The 23449-nt window shown below is 42.2% G+C and overlaps 1 protein-coding gene across 1 annotated transcript in view; it reads right to left on the bottom strand.

Moving 5' to 3' along the window:
- Positions 1–1898: 1898 nt before the first annotated feature.
- The window catches only part of VSTM2L (V-set and transmembrane domain containing 2 like), a 111249-nt gene continuing 89698 nt past the window's right edge, over positions 1899–23449 (bottom strand). Inside the window, exons 2-4 of the mRNA XM_033915131.1 lie at positions 23245–23414; positions 11874–11924; positions 1899–3369 (exon numbers count right to left, since the gene is read on the bottom strand). Coding sequence (XP_033771022.1) covers positions 3004–3369; positions 11874–11924; positions 23245–23414 — 587 coding nt within the window. The 3' untranslated portion in view covers positions 1899–3003. The remainder of the gene's footprint in view (positions 3370–11873; positions 11925–23244; positions 23415–23449) is intronic.

Genomic DNA, 23449 nt, shown 5'->3' on the forward strand with positions numbered 1-23449 from the left:
AGGGAGCCTTGGAACGATTTGGGATGTACGCAAGAACCTCCAGGGGCAACGGGTCTTTGCTGAAATGAGGTAAGCCAAGCCCATAAGGAGAATAATTGTGGAAGAGACTTAAGGCTATGAGAACCGAGCAATTGTTTGTGCCTTCCTGAGTCTGTGAAGAAACAGACTCAGAACTCTAGAAAAAGAAAAGCATTTTTGCTGTGGCACTTTTGCACAGTGGTTGTTTGTGCTGTTTTGAATGCATGTGTGCAGAGCTCCAGAAAGGTCTGGACTGGACTCTGCCACATGTTCCTTTTGAAATGTGAATTTTGAAATTTGAATTCTTGATTTCAACCATAATAGATAAGCAAGCACTGGAATATAGATTGCAACAATATACTGTACTAGTCTTTAAGCCCGTTACATTAACGGGTGCTAGAACATATGTGTGTGTGTCTGTCTTTATTTCTTTCTCTCTCTCTCCTTAGCCGCTTTTTTTCTTTCTGCCTTTCTTTTTCCTTGGCTGTCCATCACCACCCCTTGCCTGCTCCCCCTGTCCATTTTCCCTTCCTTTTACCTCCCCTGTGTCCACCACCACCCCTTCACTGCTCTCCTTATGCAGCAGCAGCCCTTCTCCCTTTGTTTTACCTCCCCCCTGTCCAGCAGCACCTCTTTCCTTCTCCCCCTGTCCAACATTAGGTATATACAAGAATTTGATACATAGTAGTGAAAATAAAGGAGTTTTTTGACCTATGATAGAAGCTGGTTTGGAAAAAAAAAAAAAAAAGTGAGGCCGGCATTGAAGGTCATGGTTTTTTTCTCCCTTTATTAAATGTGGTGATTGATTCCGTGTGAGCAGCGGTTTACCATAGAAAAGTAAATATTTTGTTCTGGTAGCATGCATTTTTGTGTTTGTAACCCTGGCAAATTTAATAAGCACCAGTTTCTCATGTAGGACACCAGTTCCCACCCAACATGCGCTTCTAAAACCACCTGCAGAGGGAGCAGTTTTGAGTTGTGATTTAAACAGGCACCAGGGTTGTTTCCTTCTGGAAATTTAATAGCTGTCCACATTGCCTCTCATATTTGTGAAGGTAGCTAAGAGAGATCAAAGTTACTGATACATCTATGAAAATTGAATGCATATGTGCTGCATTATGCCCATGGCTTATGCACACTCATACAAATACCGCTTTTTAATCCAGTTCTACATCTGTGTTCTGCAGAAGCCTTGACCAAACAATTTAATCGGTCGGTGGTCAGCTAAATCACTTTGAATATCAGGCACGTTATTGTTTAAAGGAGATGGGACATAATATACTGCTTTTTCTATGTGGTTGCAATCAAAGCGGTCTACATATTTTAGACAGGCACTTATTTTGTACCTTAGGAATGAAGTGTTAAGTGACTTGCCCAGAGTCACAAGGAGATGCAGAGGGAATTGAACTTGCAGCTTCAGGGTGTGAAGGCAGATGCTGTAACCATATACCACTTCTCCATTCCACACCCAAAAAAACAAAGCATTTTGGTAATTCTTCAATCTGTTGACATGCAAAGGAGGACATGAAATATTAGGTTTAGGGCATACAATCAAATATCTAATAAGTTTTTATTTATTGAAAACTTGGGCTAATTTGTTTATCTTTTAGATTGAGTTCAGTATTTTGTCCTAAGAGTACGGACCATTAACCGTTTTTCATAAAGAATCCTTTTGGAAGCTGGTTTATTATTACAGTGCTATTTTCATCTTTTTAAAATTTTGGTGTTTTTTAGAAAAGGCTCCAGAAACTAGACTGTAATAGAGTCCCCAAGTAACAACAACCGCCTCATATGGAAAATCAAGCCCCCTCCTCCTCCTTTCATTAATGACGAGTCCTTCTATGGTTAGCCCACTCTCCCAATAATCCCGACACTTGACCTCCTGGTGGAATCCCAGAAGCTTTATTTACAATATACAACAAATCTCTTAACACAGAAGTGCAGTTTGGAATTCCAACTCAAAAACAAATTTCAGGAGCGGCGTAGAAATGATTCTGGAGAACAAACAAGGCTTCAATAGACAGAGAAACTTACTGGAGTCCCCTAAATGAGGAAAGGCTGATCTGACATAGCATGAACCCTCCCTTATAACTGCCAAAACAGGGAGGACAAATGTAGAATCCTTTCTCTTTGTACATGAAAAATTGGTTTTGCATCAGGAGTCACTTCAGTGTAATCCCCAGATTTTTGACAGCCAGTCTTTTCCGAGGTATACAAATTTATGGAAATAAAGAGCAAAATGAATACCCCATACAGTAAATGAAACCAGACAACATAATAGCACATATAATAATTTACAGCAAAGTGCATGTTATACAGATTTACTACCAGAGTATAAAATGATAAATTCCATTACGTTTGCTATTTGTTTCCCTGCTGAACATCATAAACCAACATCTATGACTACCGACATGAATCTGGAACACGGGCATGAGGCCTTATGCTGTGGAACACTTGGAATAATATTGTGATCAGCAGACTATAGTCCACAGGAACAAGGCTTTTTTCTTTCTTCCCCCACCCCCCCACCCCCATCTCTCAACATATTTTATACAGACTCCAAGGGCTTACTGGTCGGTGCTATTTTGAGAGCAACAGAGCTGTACAATTCTGCTATACATACTCTCTCCTGCATGGAACATATATATTTCTACCAAAGCTTTGAAATTTTGCACAATTATGAAGACAAATCATAAAGAAGTAGGGAGGGGGTGGGGGGAAGTTGGCGATATAACTGGGATAAATATGTTCATGCTAGTTTTGGGTTTCTTGGTGTGTCAATGCAGAGTCTCTCTCTAATTGAGCTTTTTTTTGTACTGATTTGAATCACTGAGGTCCTTCAACCAAACACTGTCCAGGAGACCAGATTTTTTATATTCCTCATGCACATCTTTGTACAATTCACAAGGGGGTAAAGGGTGAGGGACAAGGGGGGTAAGAGAAAGGGATCAGGTTGATTTTGCTTCTGTCCAAGGGCAGTTAAGTCTAGAGCATACAGCTTTCGGGACAGGGGCTGTCGACCGAGCGTTTCTTCAGCTCATTGCCTGATTTCCGATGGTGCTGGGGTTGTGCCTGGTGCTGCTGAGAGTTGGAGAGTTTGAGGTGCTCACGTGAGGGAAGCCCTGCATTCGTTTCTGCCAGCTGGGTATCCTGCAGGTGAGAGGAGGAACTGTGCTGGTGAACCTCGGGAGTTCCTTCGTGTTTCACCCGCAGGTAGGCTTTGACTTTGTGGTGCCGCGCCTTGCCGTCGCTGAAGTCGATGACCCTGCATTCATAGGTTCCTTCATCTGAGGCTTTCACCCGGGACAGCCGAAGCTTGTGGGAGATGTTACTGCCAACTACCTTTACAACCTGCAATAGGGGGACAGGAGGGAAACCTTAAAAAAATAAAAATAAATAAAGGTAGCATAGACTGTGAAAAACTTCTGTCAACCTAACAAAGTTAAAACTTCTTTCATCTGCAGCTTCTGAATTACGCTGCAATCTCTAGCCAATCAGTTATCAACTTCAACAGGCAAATAACCTCCTAGCCAATTCTGTGAACTGTGACATTTATGACCTAGAAAAGGACAGCCCATAAAAGAGAAAAAAGGTTTTATTTTTCTTGTATTAATGGCAAAAATCTCTCTTGGATCCCAACTGTCACCATGAACAGCGTATTCTAACCCCACCCTTAGATGTCCAGGAATAATAATAATTGTATAAATATTTCCAATCAAATATTGTTTATTAAAAATTAACAGAAATCTAATTTCAAAAGGCATTTATTTGTACAATGGAGCCACATACTATCGGGGGTGGAAAAATGTACCTCTCCTGAAACATATGATCTCAGAGAACCTAGTCTGGTTCGTTCATTTATATACTTTCGCAATGACCAAATATGACATCACTCCTGTCTACCAATGATCAGCCAGCAGAGGCTGTCCTTATGTTTGAACAAAGAAATTCCTTTTAGCATAGATACCAGGCTTAAAGAAAAGTTTTACAAACTATATATTTGTTCATAGCAATTTCTGAATATGCATAAAACATAATATACCCAAGGAAAAGTTTGACTCAAAACAGCTCTCTGACCCTTCTGAACTCATGCTTTGAAGAAAACTGACAGCCTGGGATTTCACAGACACTAAAAGAAAACCCATATAACCCCCCCTTAATGAGAATTCTTAATGTGGACTAAAGGAGCTCTTCCTTCACATCTACACACTAAAGAGAGTTTCTATGGTAGGCTAGCTTAAAGGTCAGATAGGTCAAACTGCAGATGTTACCTCTCAGGGTTTCTCAAAATTTCTCAAGGTTTAAAATATATAAAAATACAGTTTGCAACTCCGATTTTATGCTTAAACATACAATCACACAATAATCAAACATTCTGAGATCCCAAACATTCATACACAAGCAACAAGTCATATCTTATCACATATATACTAATTGTTGTTAAGGTATATATAAACTATCTGTATTAAAAAATGTAAAACCCTATATCTTCCTTCCAACTGCCACTAAAGCCATGAGGTCAAGGCGGGAAACTGCAGTAGTTTAGACAAAGAAAGACACAAAGAATACTAAACAGAGAGAGAGAGATAGAGAGATTAATACCTCCATGTATTATATCTAATTTCCTTTATGATCTTGCTTAACCCAGCAAAGTACATAAAGAGAATCTTATTATACTTATCCTTAATATTAATCTCTAGTGTTTTCTGGCCTTGGCCGCAATCCATATTCAAATTTTTTATATCTGTGTACCAAACTTTTCATAGGCTTCTAATTGGGCTTAAGCCTTATCTTTCATAAATGCATTACTAAGTAGATTTACCCAGAATCATATGAAAAGTAGGTGTCCTTTATGTAGAAAAAATCTACAATGTATTCAAATTTTTTTCTTGCACACTATCCATTCCACTACAGCATGCCATAGCGCCCCCTGGCTGCCAGGGCCACTACTCAACCATTTATCTGCTCTACCTATAGATTAAAACAGTGATTCTCAATCCAGTCCTCAGAACATAGGGGTCCTTTCACTAAGGCACGCTACCCGATTTAGCGTGCCCCTAAGTCACCCATAGAATATAATGGATGCCTTAGCATTTAGCGCAAACTAAATTGGTTAGCACGCCTTAATAGAAGGACCCCATATTTAGCCACTGTATCTTCATTCTGTATATACTCAAAACTTGATTGACTTGGTGTGTCTGAAGGCCAGGGAAGAGAGCCCCTGAAAAGAAGACATCATTTTAAAACAGTTGAAAATGGCAAGGCCCAAAATTTACATAGTATATAAGCTTTGCTGTCCTGGGACAGACGAAAGGTCCATCAAACCCAGTGTCATCTTTCCACCAGTATCCAGTTAGGTCACAAGTACCTGGCAGGATCCCAAAAGAGTAAAATAAGCATATTTCATGCTGCTTTATCCCAGGAATAAGCACTGGATTTTCCCAGTGGTTTATGGATTTTTCTTTATGGAATTCATCCAAAGCTTTTTATTTAAACTCTGCTATACTACCACATTCTCTGGCAATGAATTCAAGAGCTTTATTATATGGGGAGTGAAGAAGTATTTTCTTCAATTTGTTTTAGATGTTCTTGTAAACTGCTAAGATGGGCATTGACTTGGCGGAATAGCAGATAAATTGGCATCTACATGGCCTTGGTGGCTGTTCCGATTGGTTTCATGAGGCTAGCATCCATTTACATTTCTAAAGTTGCTTTGTAGCCTTAAGGATTTAAAACAGAAATATGGATGTATCTATGTTACCCGTTCTGGGCTACCATGACAGGACGGGCTGGATAACCAAATAAACCTAAACCAATATTTACAAAGAAAATTACACTGAAATATAGCAGATTACAAAGAATCACTCTGATGTGGATAACCAAAAAGGTCATGTGGATGAAGCTTTCTATTTCTTATAGATGAAAGATTTGAATTTTAGATGACATATTTTTATTGGGGAGAACTGTATATTGGGTAGTGGTTTTGCACTTAGGGAAAGTGATTTGCAAAGGCATTTTCACTTTTTGAATAATGCTTAATGTATAGAAAAAGTCTGACAAAACTGTCTGCCCGATATACAGGCCAGTATGTGCGAGGAGAGCTGCTTACGTGTGAGTTTCCCTGAGGTTTGAGGAGGCATTCTCAAGGAAAGGGTTCAAGGGCATTTTCATGTAATTCAAGCGTATACATTTAAAATCTAGAAAATCTGTGTCTCCTGAAGGACAGGTACAGGTAGACTGTATGTGAGTGCATAATTTTCTGGGAGTCATTTTCAAAGCAGGGGCATGTGTTGAAAATCCAGCAAAGACCAAACAGAGAAATGCACGCCCAGTGGCGTAGCGAGGGTGAGAGGTGCCTGGAGCAGTGGTGCCCGTCCCTCACCCTCATTTCTACCCCCTACGCCTTCCCCCCCCCCCCTGCTACTACCAACAACTTCAAGGTGCTCCTTCCGATCGCGTCCTCTCCCTCTGACATCACTTCCTATGCATTGCAGCCGGAAATGACGTCAGTGGGAGCCAACATAGTCGCGAGGAGCACCTTGAAGTTGTTACTCCAACAATTCTGACCAAGTTGAAATAAAACAGACATAATTAAAACAAATAAATAATAATTTTACAATTAACATCCATACTCATCATATGAAAAACTGAATCATAAAAGAAACATATTTCCAGACTCAGTCGCTCATGAAAAGCATTTCTTAAATGACATACAAAACTGTAGCACGGTTTTTTAAACACTTGCTACGGTGGCAACTGCTCCAACGCTCATAGAATTCCTATGAGCGTCAGCTGTTACCACCGTGGCCGGCACTAAAAATCGCGCTTCAGTTTTATAAAAGGGGAGAGGAAAGTTTTAACCATTTTCCTGAACTGAAGTAGACTAGAAGCACTTTTTATTTCCATAGGCGCTGCGTTCCACAATATTACTCCCTGCGCAGTTATCACAGAGTGACGGACGCTAACTGGCTTTACCAGTTTTAAGGAAGGCTGTTTTATTTATGTTCTGGGCTTCACTCATTGCATTTGAAGCCAGTCAAATTGCATTATAATTTCATTGGATACAGCAAAGAGTCGCTCAGATTGATTCACGGAAAGACAGTTTAATTTATGGAAGTTATGGAAAGACAGTTTAATTAAGTAAACAAAAAAAAAAAATCAAAATATAGGGAATGGAGGGAAAAATAATCAAGAGCAAGAAACTTCACTCCACTAATACTGCTGTAACCAACACAGCTGCGCACCAAATTAATTTCACAAATAAAAGAAAAAGCCTCGGATAACGGGAGAGGTGAGCCCACACTCTTACCACCCAAACACCACAGGCAGAAAAAAACTTTGGGTGACATCCTTCAATGTACAGGTTTAAAAACCTACAACACACTTTCCCACCATTTCAAAACCTTCAAAAAGGATTCTTGACACACCGGAACATTTCTTTTAAAAATCCAATAATTTGCTGCAATAACCTTTAGCCAGCAAAAAAAAAAAAAAAAAAGAGATTTTAATCTCAGCAAGACTGAACCTAAGGGCAGCCACAGGAGAATTAACAAATTAGTACGGTTGGAATAATTAATAAAGACATGCTTGCTGGTTGTTGAATCCGGAGAATTTTGTGCCACGGCTGGAGGTCTCGGAACAACATCTTCACCATGGAGGAAATACTATCAAAATCATTTCCTTCTAAGGAAGAGAATTATGGCTTACTACAGAGAATTCAGGATTTTCGTGAAAATAAAAATCCTCCTTCCATTCTGGTGCATTATAGCACCTTTCAACCTTTGTCTCCCTCATTCACCTGAAGATTAAACAGCAGGAACTTTCAGACCAGCTCTATGAGAAGATCAATGCAAGCCACATGGGCTAATCAGCTTTTCCACCAAATTGATTCACCCCTAGTATTTATCACCCCATGAAATTTAAGACATACTCACTTCAAGCCAGAGCTGCTATTGGCTTAGGTCAATAAATCAGATTTACAACCCACCCCGAGGTCTTGGCTCCCTTCCTGATAATCACACTGGATGTTAAAGGCCATTTTTCTGCTTCCCAACGTTTGTTAGCCGAGGAGTTTATAGCATTTAGATACCAAGGTCCAGTCACAATGCAGATGGAGTCCCAGGTTGGGGAGAAAATTAAGCATAAGGATAACCAAGATAAAGAGCAAGAAGGAGGCGCATGACGGGAGAGCGTGGGAAAGAAAATTGTCAGTTATTCTAACACAAATATTCATTACTCAACCAAATCTACTCAGGTGTTTCGGAATCCGCTAAGATAAAACCCTTAGCGTGCATGCGCACTTCAATTGCCGTGGTGCCGTGCCTCCGTGGTGCCTTGTGCCCACATGCACAGTAGGAGCCTGAGGCAATTTGTGACGCATGCGCCAGTTTTCCCAGCGGCAGTGGCTTCCACATCTGAAAAAAGGATCCAGCTTAATAACGAGCCTGCGGGAAAGAGTGTTGCTGGACAGGGGGGGGAGGGAAAAGGAAGGGAAAAGGGCTACTGCGGGACAGGGGGAGCAGGAAAGGGGTGCTGCTGGACAGGGGGGAGACACAGAAAGAAAGACAGACAAGACAGCGGGCAGAAAGAGAGAGAAAAAAAGAAATGCCTAAGTGTACACATCGATTCTAGCACCCGTTAATGTAACGGGCTAAAAAACTAGTATAGAAAATTATAAAAGAAGAACTTCCCAAGATCACAGGAGGGTAAATGGTTGCCTTGTATAAATTGAAACAAATGTTAATTTTTCTTACATATTAAAATTCTTGGGATCCCGCCCTCATGCACATCCTTAAAAATTGGAAATCAGCCTCTCTTTTGGATTATTCCTTTTGGTGGAATTCACTCACGTCTTTACCATAAACATGAACAATATGCTGCAGAAAAACTTCATATTTCAAGAATCTTGAGATTCCCTACTCTAATCTCTGTCAATAACACACCCTGGCAATTTTTGGATCAATTTATGCATTCTCAGTCTCATATTTGACTACTCCAATCTTCTATGTTCTCTCTGTTTTTTCAGTCTGTACTCTTTCTGTTCCCTCCACTTTTTCTTTTTTTCCCTTCTTCCTCTTCATCTTATATTCACTTGTGCTGATATTGTGGCTTGTATGTAGATAATTGTTGTTGAGTTATACATTCTTCTAGAAGTCCAAGGTATGGAATTCTCTGTATCTTATTATGTTCTTATATGTTTTGTATTGCAAAATCTTAAAAAAATTTGAACTTAAAATTCTTGGGATCGGCTATGATGGAAAGGTGACTTCACAGCTAAGGTATCCCTTTCTTTTAGTCTGCGTGATGACTTGTGATGTCAAATCTGGCATGCTTTAAAATATTCTGACCCATGCCCAAACACGTCGCCTCATTAAAACAATGTTTGAACCCGAGATGTATGCTTCAGTGAACATGTAGGATGCAGGAGACGCGTTCGGCATCCCACTTTAAAGTCTGATCAGTCGTGTCGCACCCTGAGGCAGCAGATTTGTGAAACGCTGGCCACCATCGGTGTATCGATCGGCTGAAGATAAGTTGAATTATTTTTTCTTCTTCTATTTTTTGTGTCTTCTACAGCACAGCAAAGAGTCTTTTTCAATTTTGATGAAGGTTTTTTGCCAATGAGGTGACCGCTCAACCACCTTTAAGAAACCACTTTTTGTGGCGGTGGGAGGGTCCTTGTCTGAGGCTTTTTCCTTCTCCGCAGTATGTATCTACGCCGTAGGTAACTCTGCTGTATGTAACACCGCCCTATGTAACTTCTCTGCAAATGTAACCTAGCTGTAAAATAACTTCACCGTAAATGTAACATCGCCAAAAATGTAAACGTAGCATCGCCGAAAATGTAACTTCGCTGTAAATGTACAGTCTCTTCATCTGTAAACCGCATAGAACTTCCATGGTAACGCAGTATACAAGAATAAAGTTATAATTATTATTTCAACTTTTTGTAGAGCCTGTGCTGTTCTGGCTTCATATAACTTGACATTATGCATTAATTTAAGTGAAAGTGTTACTATTTACCATTACTGATTTTTCATTATATCCGAGTCATTTTGGGGGTTCTTCAATAAACATGTGCACTACCAACCTGTTTAGGATTTCAGCCAATTGAGATCAGAGGTAAAATGTTTTGAAAGCTTTAAGTTTGAAGGGGGTCTATATAAGAATATACTCCCCTCCCCCTTTTACAAAACCGGGGTTTTTTTTTTTAGTGCAAGCCAGTGCGCTGAATGCTCTGCGCTGCTCCCAACACTCAGGGAACTCTATGAGTGTTGGGAGCAGCGCAGAACATTCAGCCTTTCAGCTGGCGCTAAAAAAATGCTTTTGTGGTTTTGTAGCCGCTGACATCATCTTTTCTCGCTAGTGTAAAAATGGCTCAGAGTGTCTGGACGCTGATCCAGTGTCACATGGAACCCAGCTAGGTTTTACAAGTACCCCTGACCTCGGATCAGCAGAGATTTTGAAATGAACAATTTATTATTAAGCAATTGTCTAATTTGGCGACATTCATAACAAATACCAGTCAGTGGGAATAGCACACACGAAAAGACACAGTAGGCATGATGTGCTCTATTTCACTCCCTAAAAGAGAAGTCCATAGGCCATTATTGAGATGGCGTTGGGGAAATCCACTGCTTCTTCCTAGGATAAGCAGCATTAAATCTGTTTTACTACTTGGGATCTAGCTAGGGGCTTGGGACCTAGGCTGGCCACTGTTGGAAACAGGAGACTGGGCTTGACGGACCTTCTATCTGTCCCAGTATAGCAGTTCTTATGTGAGTCAAGTATAGGATAATTAAGCCATTGTGACATCACTGATGAGGTTGGCTCATAGGCAATAGTGGAATGAGGCATTATGACATCACAATCTCTGCTCTGGAATGTTGCTACTCTTTGGGTTTCTGACAGGTACTTGGGACCTGGGTTGGCCACCATTGGAAACAGGATACTGGGCTTGATGGACCTTCGGTTTGTCCCAGTATGGCAACACATATGTTCTTATGTGAGTCAAGCAGAGGACAATGAAGCCATTGTGATATCACTGATGGCTCTTAGGCATTGGTGGAATGAGGCATTATGACATCACAATCTCTGCTCTGGAATGTTGCTACTCTTTGGGTTTCTGACAGGTACAGGGACCTGGGTTGGCCACCATTGGAAACAGGATACTGGGCTTGATGGACCTACGGTTTGTCCCAGTATGGCAACACATATGTTCTTATGTGAGTCAAGCAGAGGACAATGAAGCCATTGTGATATCACTGATGGCTCTTAGGCATTGGTGGAATGAGGCATTATGACATCACAATCTCTGCTCTGGAATGTTGCTACTCTTTGGGTTTCTGACAGGTACTTGGGACCTGGGTTGGCCACCGTTGGAAACAGGATACTGGGCTTGATGGACCTTCTGTCTGTCCCAATACGGCACCTCTTATGTAGCGCTTCCAGCGCTAAAACCCATGCTATGTGTTCATGTGTTGACCCTTCTAGCTCACAAACATTTGGTCCTAGGCTATATAAGGAAGAATCTGTAGCTACAGTCGTAGTTTTTAATAAAGAAAAAATGGTTGATATTCGGGGAAGTATAACTGTTGTTCTCCCTCCCTCCAGAAAAAAAAGAAAACATCATTACCCCTTCCATTCATTTAGCTCCATGGATAACTGAATTTTTATACTAATGCTTTTTAACTAAAGTGCTTCCTTTTACTTCAAGCTGGGCTGAAATGCATTTGACTTTTAAAAAAAAAAGTGTAATATATATATATTTTTTTGTTGTTGTTGCCAGTGTGGGATGGAAAGCACAGCTGTGTCTTCGATTAAAGCCCTTGCAAGAAGCCATTATCAAAACTCACACTTATTTTTGTGGCGTCTTTCTCGGCCTCCTCCTGCTGAGATGCTTTTAGCTGTCGGAAAGGAAGAGAATTTGGGGAGGAGAAGGGAGGGGGAGGGAGAAGAGAGAGAGGAAGCCAGGGGCAAAGAAGAAAAAGGATAAAAAAAACACATTAGTTCAGCAGGAAACAAAAATAGTCAGTGAAATACACATCGGACTAATTCATACCTTGGACGGTGGTATATGCTTCAGGGAAAGCTGATAATGGAATAGACAGATCCAGTGTTTGTGCAAGATGGGAGGAAGGGGGGGGGAAGCATGGTATAAGTCAAGGATCAGCAACCTTTTTAAAACAAAGAGCCATTTACAAAGAGCCGCAATGGGTAGAGAAGGGGGTATGAGATAGAATTTTTAATGCAATATGGGTATGCATGGATTTTGACACAAAAACAAGACTTCAAGTACTTAAAAACAATTGAATGAGATTTTTGACACTGCATTTCCACACAGAGTTGTTTCATATCCAACATTTCTTCCTCATTCCCCAGACCCTGTGCTGCATCTTTCGCCCCTGCCCTATGCCCAACATTTCTCCTTCTGACACCCCTTTCCAGCATCATGCTGCATCTCTCCCTCTATTCCCTCCACTACCATGTCAAAAATTCCTCCTTACCTCCCTTTCCATCTATCCCACTGTTCCCTCTTCACCACCACATCCAACGTTTCTTCCTCTCATCTCTCTCTTACCCACGCATCTCTACCTCACTCCTCTCCCACCACCATGTCCAATAATTCTCTCTTCTTCCCTATGCCCAAGAAGTCTCATCTTTCTTTTTTCCCCATGTGCACATCTCTCTTTCCTCCCAGACACCCATGCCCAACAAGTCTCCCTTTGTATTTCCTCCCTACCTCTTTCCTTCCCTTCCTAAATCCCATTGTCTACCATCTCTCTCCCTCTCCTCTGTTTTTAGACCCATTATTTCTTCCTCCCCCCAAAGTCCAGCATATGCACGTCTCTTTGAACCCCCCCTCCCTCCGTGTACTTCTACACCAGGGCCCCCCTCCCCTGAAGGTCTGTCCCCCCACTGAAGGTCTGCACCCCACCCCTGAAGGCCTGTATCACTCCTCCTCGAAGGACTGCGCCACCCCCCCCCCCCCCCCCCCACGGAAGGCCTGCGTGTTCCCCCTGGCCTTCCACGAACCATTTTCCTAATATCAGCAGCCTGCAGAGAAGATCGCGGTGCTAGCGATCTTTGCAAGCTGCCATAGGTCTTCGGAGCTGTTTCCTCTGCCGCGATCCTGCCTCTGAAGTCATGAGCGTTACTATTCAGGTGCGATACAGACCATTTAACTTCTTCATGGCTCAGTCAGCACTATGGCTTTTCTCACTGATTCTCTGAAGAAGTACTAACGAAACGGATCCGTCAGAGTCAGTTTTTGTGCCACCAAGATAAGTGGTTCCTGTGTTTCATGAATTTTTTGATAGTAGAAACAGAGTCAGTATCAATGATAAACCTTGAAATCTTTATCTATTTATGATAAAACTGCTATTTTTGCACAGAATTTTTTATATGACCTTATACAACTTTATTAACTTTGACAATCACAATAATTTTATTTTTACAAAATTATTAAATTTACTGTAATTTTTTTTTAAATATCAATTATAGCATTTAATGAATTATTGCATTCATATAAAAAGGATGGAGGCGGACCAACGATTGAAGCCATAACATTTGGCTGTTACGAGACGCAGCGATACGGTCTGAGGTTTTGCCTTCTTCCATTTATGATCTATCAGTGCAATTGAATTGACAAAGTTAATTTTGTTTCATTCCACTTTTTTTGTGTATTTGATATTTGGTTGTGGAATTACTGCTTTTTTTGTTTTGTTATTTAACATTTTGTTTGGCCATTTAGCTTGTATTCTCAATGCTGTCCACGTTTTATATAATTATGTTTTATTGATTTAATCATTATTTAAGGTGTGTATGTATCATCATCATTATTTGCTTTTTAAAAATGTGTTATTATTTTTTTGTTTTTCATTTATATCATGCTTAAGTGGTTTTGTAGACTGTGAACCCCTGAAGCAGGCATTTGCCGAAACACAGCCTGTGTCGGGTTCATTCAAAGTTTGCTTCATTTGTGGTACCCATTAAAGATTTTCCAGCTTGGGACCTTGGTCATCTCTGCTTGTTTTATTGCTGATTGATTTTGCATGGAGTTTGCTCTTCTTTGTTTGTTTGTGTGTGTGTGTTTGGGGGGGGGGGTGTTTCCCAGCAGTTACTACAACTTCCAGCAGTGCTTAAAGTTTGGGGGTAGAAATCATTGCTAAGTCAGATTCTATAAAGGGAAATTACACTTTTCCAGAACCCATTTTTCAGTGCAATTTATAGAATCTGGTTCTATGGGTCTGGGGGCAGGATGTTGTTTCCATTTGTCTTCCAGCCCAGTGGTCCCGAACACTGTGCTGGAGGCAGGGCTGGATTTAGATGAAAAGAGGCCCTAGGCTATTCCACTTATGAGGCCCTTTCACCTCCCATTTTTAAGTTTGTAAATGACATGAGAGATAATAAAATACATCATTACTGTGATATATATCAATAAGTTAAATGAAACATGTTGTTATTGGTACTAACCTTTATAAAAAATGTGACACGGATAACAAATAAAAAAAAGCTGAGAACACTTATTTGGACATTTATTCTCAGCACCATATATAGTACTTGAAAACAATAACTAATCAAACATAACACACAACATTGCCCCTTCCTATGTCCGTAGTGCCCCCAGTGCGTCCTTCCTCACCTCACCCCCCTCCGATGCCCGCCTGCCTCCCATCCCCCTTCCATTGAACACCCCCCATGCCATCCTGCCTGCCTGCCTTCCATTAAACCCCCCCCCACCCTACCCCCTCCGATGCCAGCCTGCCTGCCTCCCATCCCCATCCCCCTTCCACTGAAAACCCCATCCCACCCCCACCCCCCGATGCCAGTCTGGGCCGCCCTGTCCTGACGGATCCACGTTTTGCCTCTCTCCTCGCGGGGCTGGGCTTTGCCCAGCTGTTTCTGGACTGACGTCTTTCCCTCCCCGATCCTCCTCCCAGGGCGAGAAAAAGAAAGGGAGAAGCCGAGTCGGCGCCCCGTTGTGGCCAGAGCCGGTTCCGATCCCGAAGCGTAGATTTTCTCCTTATTTTCAGTTCAGTGTTTTAGTGTTCACTGTTTTTAGAATAGTGTAATTTTAATTTTGCTAACAATTTGAATGTAGGCCCCTCTTGATCTTGAGGCCCTAGGCTGAAGCCTAGTTAGCCTATAGGAAAATCCGGCCCTGGCTGAAGGATCACCAGCCAGTCAGTTTTTTAGGATAGCCCCAATGAATATGCATGAAAGAGATTTGCATGTAATGAAGATGATAGGAGAGCAGACCTGCCCCATGCAAATACATTAGGTCTATCCCGAAAACCCGACTGGCTAGTGGTCCTCCAGGACAGAGTTGGGGGGACCACTGTTCCAGCCCATTGTCCCTGAAGTGTCGACTCTCTTGGCATCATGTCACATGAATCAGCTCAGGGTTGAGTTTTTTTTTAACGACACCTTAAATGACACAAACGGGCATGGCAAGCTATACAGCCTCAGAGAGCACATGCAGTACATTTTCTGGGTTTCTAGGTCATATAGAAAATAGAGCAGGATCTTGCAGTTGCACTCCACTTGGCTCGAACCTGCAAAACTGCAGTGTTCTGTTCGAGCCTTCCCTTGAGAAGGCAAATCCATTTTCCCAGCTCCACGGTTATTGTTCACAGCTCAATTTCGCCCCACTGTTCTCCAATGTCACCCTCAATTTATAGCATCCCATATGACATTTTTCTTAATTTATGGTAATGCCAGTTGCAATGTGTATTACTGGAGACACAATAAGCCCTCATTAAAATACCAAAAGCTGCATTTTAATTATTTGGGCCCTTATCTCTGTGCGTACAGAATGAGAAGGAGAGGAGGAGAATAGGATGGCGTGAGGGAGCTAGAACGAAAGAGAAAAGATGATATAAAACATCAGATGAACTGAGCAGAAATGGAAAAATCATATGGGCGCAGAGACAAACATATTCACCGATAATATTAAAGAATTCACTGTGAGAACAACTCGTTGAAATAAAAATGCAGAAAGAGAGATTTTAGCAGGAGTTCTTTAGACCGTCTATTCTATGTTTCTTTTTTAAATCAGTTTTTAAATCAGTCTAAATCAGTTTTCAATCAGTTTTTTAATTAAGTTTTTTAAAATCAGTTTTAAATTAAGTTTTTAAAAATCAGTTTTAAATTAAGTTTTTAAAAATCAGGTTTTCTTTTTTGGTCTTATTCCTAATTGTTCTTTTTGTTGGTCTTTAGTTCTTTTCCTAACTACCCCCCCCCCCCCTTTTTTTCTAAGCCGCGGTAAAGGTTTCTACTGCGACCCGGAGCGGTAAATGCTCCTCCGACGCTCATAGAATTCCTTTGAGTGTTGGAGCAGCATCGGAGCATTCGCTACTTCAGGTCGCAGGGTGTGTGGGAGCCATTTACAAAATATTGTACCGAAGATGACATTTTATTTTATTTTTCCCTTAAATTTGATAACGAGGGGGGGGAGGGGAGGGTAAATTTATTGTTGCATATTGTATAAGGTATTGATTATATGATAAAAAAGGATGGGAAGGGTGGGAGATAAGAGCATATTATTTGTACCATTGATGATTATTAAGTGTTATATCTATTGTTAATTTGTTTGGATATATTGTTACACTTATTGTAAATTTGAAAATGAATAAAGAATAAAAAAAAAGAAACCTCTACCTTGGCTTAATACAAGAGAGCCTTTTAATGTTTTATTTATTTTAAACAAGAGCTCTTTTATCTTTTCTTTTTTTCTCTGTGGTTGCGGTGGCAGTGACTAAAATCTTTACATAGACTATCTTCTCAAGAATGAAATAAGAATTGCATTAAAAGATAGGGTTGACTTAACTTGTTTTAAGCATCAGCTGAATTAGATAAATACTCTCTTTCTGGCTGTGTTGAAAGTCTTGAGTAGGAAAACAAGCGAAGAAGATTTGCTATGATTTTATGTTTATGAAGTTCCATGGCACCCTTTACAATGGACACCTGAGGAAATTTATATTAATTCCAAGTTTCCAAGTTTATTATATAATTTGATTAATCGCCTATCACAATTTCTAGGCGATATACAATTTCCAAAATAATCAAATACGGGTAACAAATCAAACAAACAATAATCATGTCAAATTAAAATAACAAATACAAACATTCCTATACATGGTTTAACCTATACATATGATATCGAAACAAAGGGAAAATTATTAATGGATTACAATCAATATTTAGTTTAAATATATTTAGGGAAAAAACAGTAGGAGGGGAGACAAGTATAGTTTATAATAAAATATAAGATAAAAAGAGACCAAATCTTTGAATTTTTTCACTAAAAGCATCTATAAAAAGGAAACTCTTAAGTTTGGTTTTGAATTTGTCCAAGTTCTTTTCCTCTCTAATAAATAATGGGAGGTCATTCCAAGCCTGGGGAGCTGTTATAGAGAAAATGGTGTGACGCCTTGTATTGATGACTTTTAATGAAGGAATGGCCAATAAGTGTTATCTGCCTCCAGGTAAGTTTTTTGGAGCGAAAATGACTACAAAATTATTTAGTGTATGGAAAAGTATTAATTTTAGGATACAGTAATACACTAAAATCTATCGGCCCTTCAGCTGGCGTTAGTTCTAGCCGCGTAGTGCGGGTTTAGCGCGTGCTAAAATCCTGCGTGCGTTAAAAAACGCTATCGCAGCTTAGTAAAAGGAGCCCTATGTATTAATACTGAAAGTGAAATTTAGGGCTCCTTTTATCAAGCCGCGCTAGCGGGGTTAACGGGCGCGACATTTCACCCCCGCGCTGGCCAAAAAACTACCGCCTGCTCAAGGGAGGCAGTAGCGGCTAGCACGGCCGGTGGTTTAACGCACCCTTTTACGCGTGTTCAACTGCCAGCGCGGCTTGATAAAAGGAGCCCTTAGAAAAAGTGTTTGCAAAATTAATAAAATAACTACGGATTTGTTGGCAATTTTGACCAGTGAAAGAGAATTAAATTTCCCTAAAAGCAATTTGTTGTGACAACCTTAAGGTTTCTGGGGTTTACCCCTCCTATTAATTCCGTAGTAGAGAAGAAGAAAGATTGGAGAAACTGGGACTCTTTTCCCTGGAGAAGAGGAGACTTAGAGGGGATATGATAGAGACTTATAAGGTCATGAAGGACATAGAGAGAGTGGAGAGGGACAGAAAGGGAGAGAGAGAGAAATAGAGAGAGAGAGAGAAAGGGAGACAGAGAGAAATAGAGAGAGAGAGAAAGGGAGACAGAGAGAAATAGAGAGAGAGAAAGGGAGACAGAGAGAGAGAAAGGGGGAGAGACAGAAATAGAGAGAGATAAGACAGAGAAAGACTGGAGGAACTGGGACTCTTTTCCCTGGAAAAGAGGAGACTTAGAGGGGATATGATAGAGACTTACAAGATCATGAAGGGCATAGAGAGAGTAGAGAGGGACAGAAAGAGAGAGAGAAAGGGAGACAGAGAGAGAGAGAGAGAAATAGAGAGAGAGAGAGAAAGGGAGACAGAGAGAAATAGAGAGAGAGAGAGAGAGAAAGGGAGACAGAGAGAGAGAAAGGGGGAGAGACAGAAATAGAGAGAGAAGACAGAGAAAGACTGGAGGAACTGGGACTCTTTTCCCTGGAAAAGAGGAGACTTAGAGGGGATATGATAGAGACTTACAAGATCATGAAGGGCATAGAGAGAGTAGAGAGGGACAGAAAGAGAGAGAGAAATAGAGAGAGAGAGAGAGAGACAGAGAGAAATAGAGAGAGAGAGAGAAAGGGAGACAGAGAGAAATAGAGAGAGAGAGAAAGGGAGACAGAGAGAAATAGAGAGAGAGAGAAAAAGGGAGACAGAGAGAGAGAAAGGGGGAGAGACAGAAATAGAGAGAGATAAGACAGAGAAAGACTGGAGGAACTGGGACTCTTTTCCCTGGAGAAGAGGAGACTTAGAGGGGATATGATAGAGACTTACAAGATCATGAAGGGCATAGAGAGAGTAGAGAGGGACAGAAAGAGAGAGAGAAAGGGAGACAGAGAGAAAGAGAGAGAGCTAGAAAGAAAGGGAGAGAGAAAGAAATAGAGAGAAAGAGAGAAAGAGAGAAAGAGAAAGGAGAGAGAGAGAGAAATAGAGAGAGAGAGATAGAGAAAGATTGGAGAAACTGGGACTCTTTCCTCTGGAGAAGAGGAGACTTAGAGGGGATATGATAGAGACTTACAAGATCATGAAGGGCATAGAGAGAGTTGAAAGGGGGCAGATTCAAAACGAATGCTAGGAAGTTCTCCTTTTCCCAACGTGTGATGGACACCTGGAATGCACTTCCAGAGGGCATAATGGGACAACGTACGGTACTGGGGTTCAAGAAAGGATTGGACAATTTCCTACTGGAAAAAGGGATAGAGGGGTATAGATAGAGGATTACTGCACAGGTCCTGGACCTGTTGGGCCGCCGCGTGAGCGGACTGCTGGGCACGATGGACCTCAGGTCTGACCCAGCGGAGGCATTGCTTATGTTCTTATGGGAGAGGAGGAGATAGTGGATGCTGCGGATGGTCCATTTGGCCTTTATCTGCCATCATGTTTCTAGGTTTCTATGACTATAAAGCTCTATGACATCACAATGCAGTTGCACAGAGCCTTAGCCTATAGGAAGAGGAGATGCAAATGTTAAGAGCCTTAGCCAATGCGCTTCCAGAGAGCGTAATAGGGCAGAGTACGGTACTGGGGTTCAAGAAAGGATTGGACAATTTCCTGCTGGAAAAGGGGATAGAGGATTACAGTTCAGGTCCTGGACCTGTTGGGCCGCCGCGCGAGCGGACTGCTGGGCACGATGGACCTCGGGTCTGACCCAGCGGAGGCATTGCTTATGTTCTTGTGTATTTATTTCACTTTGCAACTCGTTAAAGTTTGTGCTTGGTATCACTGGGTCCTTCAGGTTAGTCCCAATGGCCCAGCTGCTCTCTTCTTTCATTCATTTGATGCAAAACAGCAACTCTGTGGGAAATTTCCCCGTCTACTGGAATCTCAGCAATTGCCTTCATTATCACTACACGCCCTGCTGGGTCATTACATCTAACCTTGAAAAAATGCAGCTTCAGCCCTAACGAAGCTTGGAAAGTAGAATGACATTTATCGGAAATCCCACACAAATGTGAACTGTTCAGTGCAAAACATCTCAGGTTTACAGGTAATTTTAAAATCTTATCTGCATACGCTCTGGGAGATGCAGGTATTCAATAGATAAAGCTAAACTTTGAGGACTCCAGTGTGACCCTCCAACAGAGACCAGGAAATAATAACTTTGCTTTTTTCACAATATGTAAAAAGTTGACCTGCAGAATCCACTAACCTACTGTTCTTCAACCGCCGGTCCGCGGACCGGTGCCAGTCCACAGAAAATTCCTGCCGGTCCGCGGCGGGCCGGCGAGATCGACGCGGTTAAATTTCCCGTCGGCATCTCTTCCCCTTTCCCTTCCAGGGCTTAGGATCGGCTGCGGACAGCAAAAAGAAACACAGAAGCCGCGGGACTTTTCCTCTTGCCTGCATCGCTATAGGCTCTGCCGAACCTGATCCCGCCCTCCCCCCCCCTCTGAAGTGACTTCCTGTGTTTGAGGGGCAGGATTGAGACCGGCAGAGCTTATAGCGAATAGCAATGCAGGCAAGAGGAAAGGTCCCGCGGCTTCTGTCTTCGTTCAGAGTTCTGGGCAAGGGACTGTAAGTTAAACTGATGCGAGTTAAGAACCAGGCTGCTTCCAATTTAGTGCCAGTTATGGTGAAACCAGCCGTTGTGACACTGGAGTCACTCTGGGGCCATCAGCAAAGGGAGGGAATAAGAGATGCTGGATTCCCATCAGCAAAGGGAGGGAATAAGAGATGCTGGATTCCCACGTGTTGTGGAAGGGGATGGTAGACCCGGAGGTGGGGGGGGATTGGTGTGACAGAAGGGAGATGGTGGATCCCCTTGGGGGAGGATAGTTATTGGAACTAGGTGGGAGTTGGAAGAATAGGGACACAAAGACAGATGCTGGACCTTGCAGGGGGCAGAGAGACATGGAAAATGCAGAACAGGAGGAGGGTGGAGTATGAAGACAGAAGTAAGATGTTGGACATGGGTAGAGGGAGTAGGGAGACAGAGGGTTATGCTGGACATGGTGAAGGGGGAATAGGGAGACAAGGGGAAGATGCTGAATAAGGACTGGAGGGAGTAGGGTGATGGAAGGGATCTGCTGGATTAAGATGGGGAAAAGAGGGGAAGGACTGGAATATGTTCAATATAAAATCATAACTGAGGCTTGTGCGGATGGGATCAGATGTTTTCCAGGAACCGAGCTTGCGGAGACGGGGCGGAAATGTGTTTTTTTTAATTTCAGTCTTAGTAGTTTGCCGGTCCACAAAATAATTATTTTATTTCTGCCGGTCCACAGGTATAAAAAGGTTGAAAAACACTGCACTAACCCATAGCAATGTAAGATCAAGGTAAATATACTCGATTCTACACTTCCCCTTCTGTATTCGCGGTGGTTAGGGGCAGAGCCAGCCCGCAAATATTTAAAAAAACTGCCAATAATATTCGGGCCGGTTCTGCCCCCTAACCCCCACTTTCCCCAGCTATTTTAAGCCCGGAAAGCACCCCCCCCCCCCTTGAGCCTTACCTGGTGGTCTAGTGGGTTTTTGGGGCAGGAGCGATCTTCCCACACTCCTGCCCTGTGCAGATCGCTCATAGGAAATGGCTGCCTTGAGCCATTTTCTGTGAGCGATCTGCATGGGGCAGGAGCGTGGGAAGATCGCTCCTGCCCCAAAAACCCACTAGACCACCAGGTAAGGCTTAAGGGGGGGGGGGGCTTACAGGGTTTAAAATAGCCCGAAAAAAAAAAAAAAGGAATTTTTGGTTTTAAATCGCGAATAAGTGAATCTGTAGATAAGGAAACCACGAATACAGAGGGGGAAGTGTACATCATTTTATGTATATTCTGGTCTCCTGACTACTTGTAAACCGAGTCGAGCTCCGACGAGAGATGACCCGGTATATAAACCGAAGACTAGATTAGATTAGAATAATGCCTGAATACCATAAAGGAAAGATCATAGTGTTGCACTTTTCAAACCCTGATTCAATTGTCTGGCTCAGGGGCTCATTTTCAAAAAAGATAGACGTCCAAAAGACGGCAAAAACCGTCATTTGGATGTCTTATTAGCCTAAAACGTCCAAGTGGGTATTTTCAAAACTGATTTTTAGACATCTTTCAGGTTGTTTTGCCTCCAGTGCATCTAAATCTTAAGGGGGGGGGGTGTTATGGTGTGTTTTGGGTGGGATTAGAACTTGGATGTTTTACAGCGATCATCAAACCTTCTCCAAAACGTCCATGGTACAATTTGGACGTTTTGGGCTAGACCTGTTTTTAAAATGAATAAGGGCCAGAAAGGTACCCAAACCGACTAGATGACACACTCCCCCAGTGATTGATGACCCCCCTCCCACTCCAAAATATTTGCCAGTCCTAGACAGCAGTCTGGAGTAGCCTGGTAGGCTGTGCAGTGGACTGCAGGGAAGAGGACCCAGACCCAAATGCTGCCCTAACTAGTATACTTGTGGTGGAAAGTTTGAGCCCCCACCAAAAAGCCACTGTGCTGCCACAGAGGTGACACCTGCAGGCATAAGGGCTATTGGGGTGGTAGATTTCTACTTGCGTAAACCTAAGCGGTTTACAAACTACAAACATAATTATCATCTAACATGCAAAACATACAAATAAACAAAGGTAAAATGTAGATAATTAGTATCCCAGCCAATTCAAATTAACAGCCTCCATAAACAAAGTTGTTTTCAAAACCTTAAATTTCTGGTAAATTTCAGTAGGTTTTGGGGAAGCCTTGGAGGGCTCACCCTATAAAGTATGGGAGGGATGACGAGTCAATCGCGCGCCGACAAAGCCGCTCGGACCAATGCGCTCTGGACGTCAGCACACCAGATTAAAACTTAACGTTAAAGCGCTCCGAGGAGGGGGCGTGGGGGGGACCCCCCCCCCCACTTTACTTATAAGTGTTGCCGCTGCCATTGGGGATGGGGGGGAGGGAATTGGTACATTTGGGCTGGTTATCCAGGTTGTGTGTGCAAATCAGGAATTCTCACAGATTGTTGCATGCAAATTCAGTTGCCCAGTATAAAGAATCTGGAGGTAGGCGAGTTACGGTAAGCGAGTTATCAAAGTAATGAATGAATTAATGAGTGACATACTCTGATGAACGATGAGATCAGTGAGAAGCAGTACCTGGTTTGAAGCCCAGCTCTCTTTGTCCGGCCAGTCCTTGTGGTTGCGAAAGTACCACCATTGAATTTCAAGTGAATAGGGGAGAGAGCTGCTGCCTCGAAACGAGCAGGCCATTTCTACATCTTCTCCAGCTCGGGTGGTCGTATCATGAGGAGTCTCGGTGAACAGGGCTGCACCAAAGAGAAAACTCGGAGACTTAGAACCG

This window comes from Geotrypetes seraphini, chromosome 11 (genome assembly GCF_902459505.1).
Source record: "Geotrypetes seraphini chromosome 11, aGeoSer1.1, whole genome shotgun sequence".
NCBI lineage: Eukaryota > Metazoa > Chordata > Amphibia > Gymnophiona > Dermophiidae > Geotrypetes > Geotrypetes seraphini.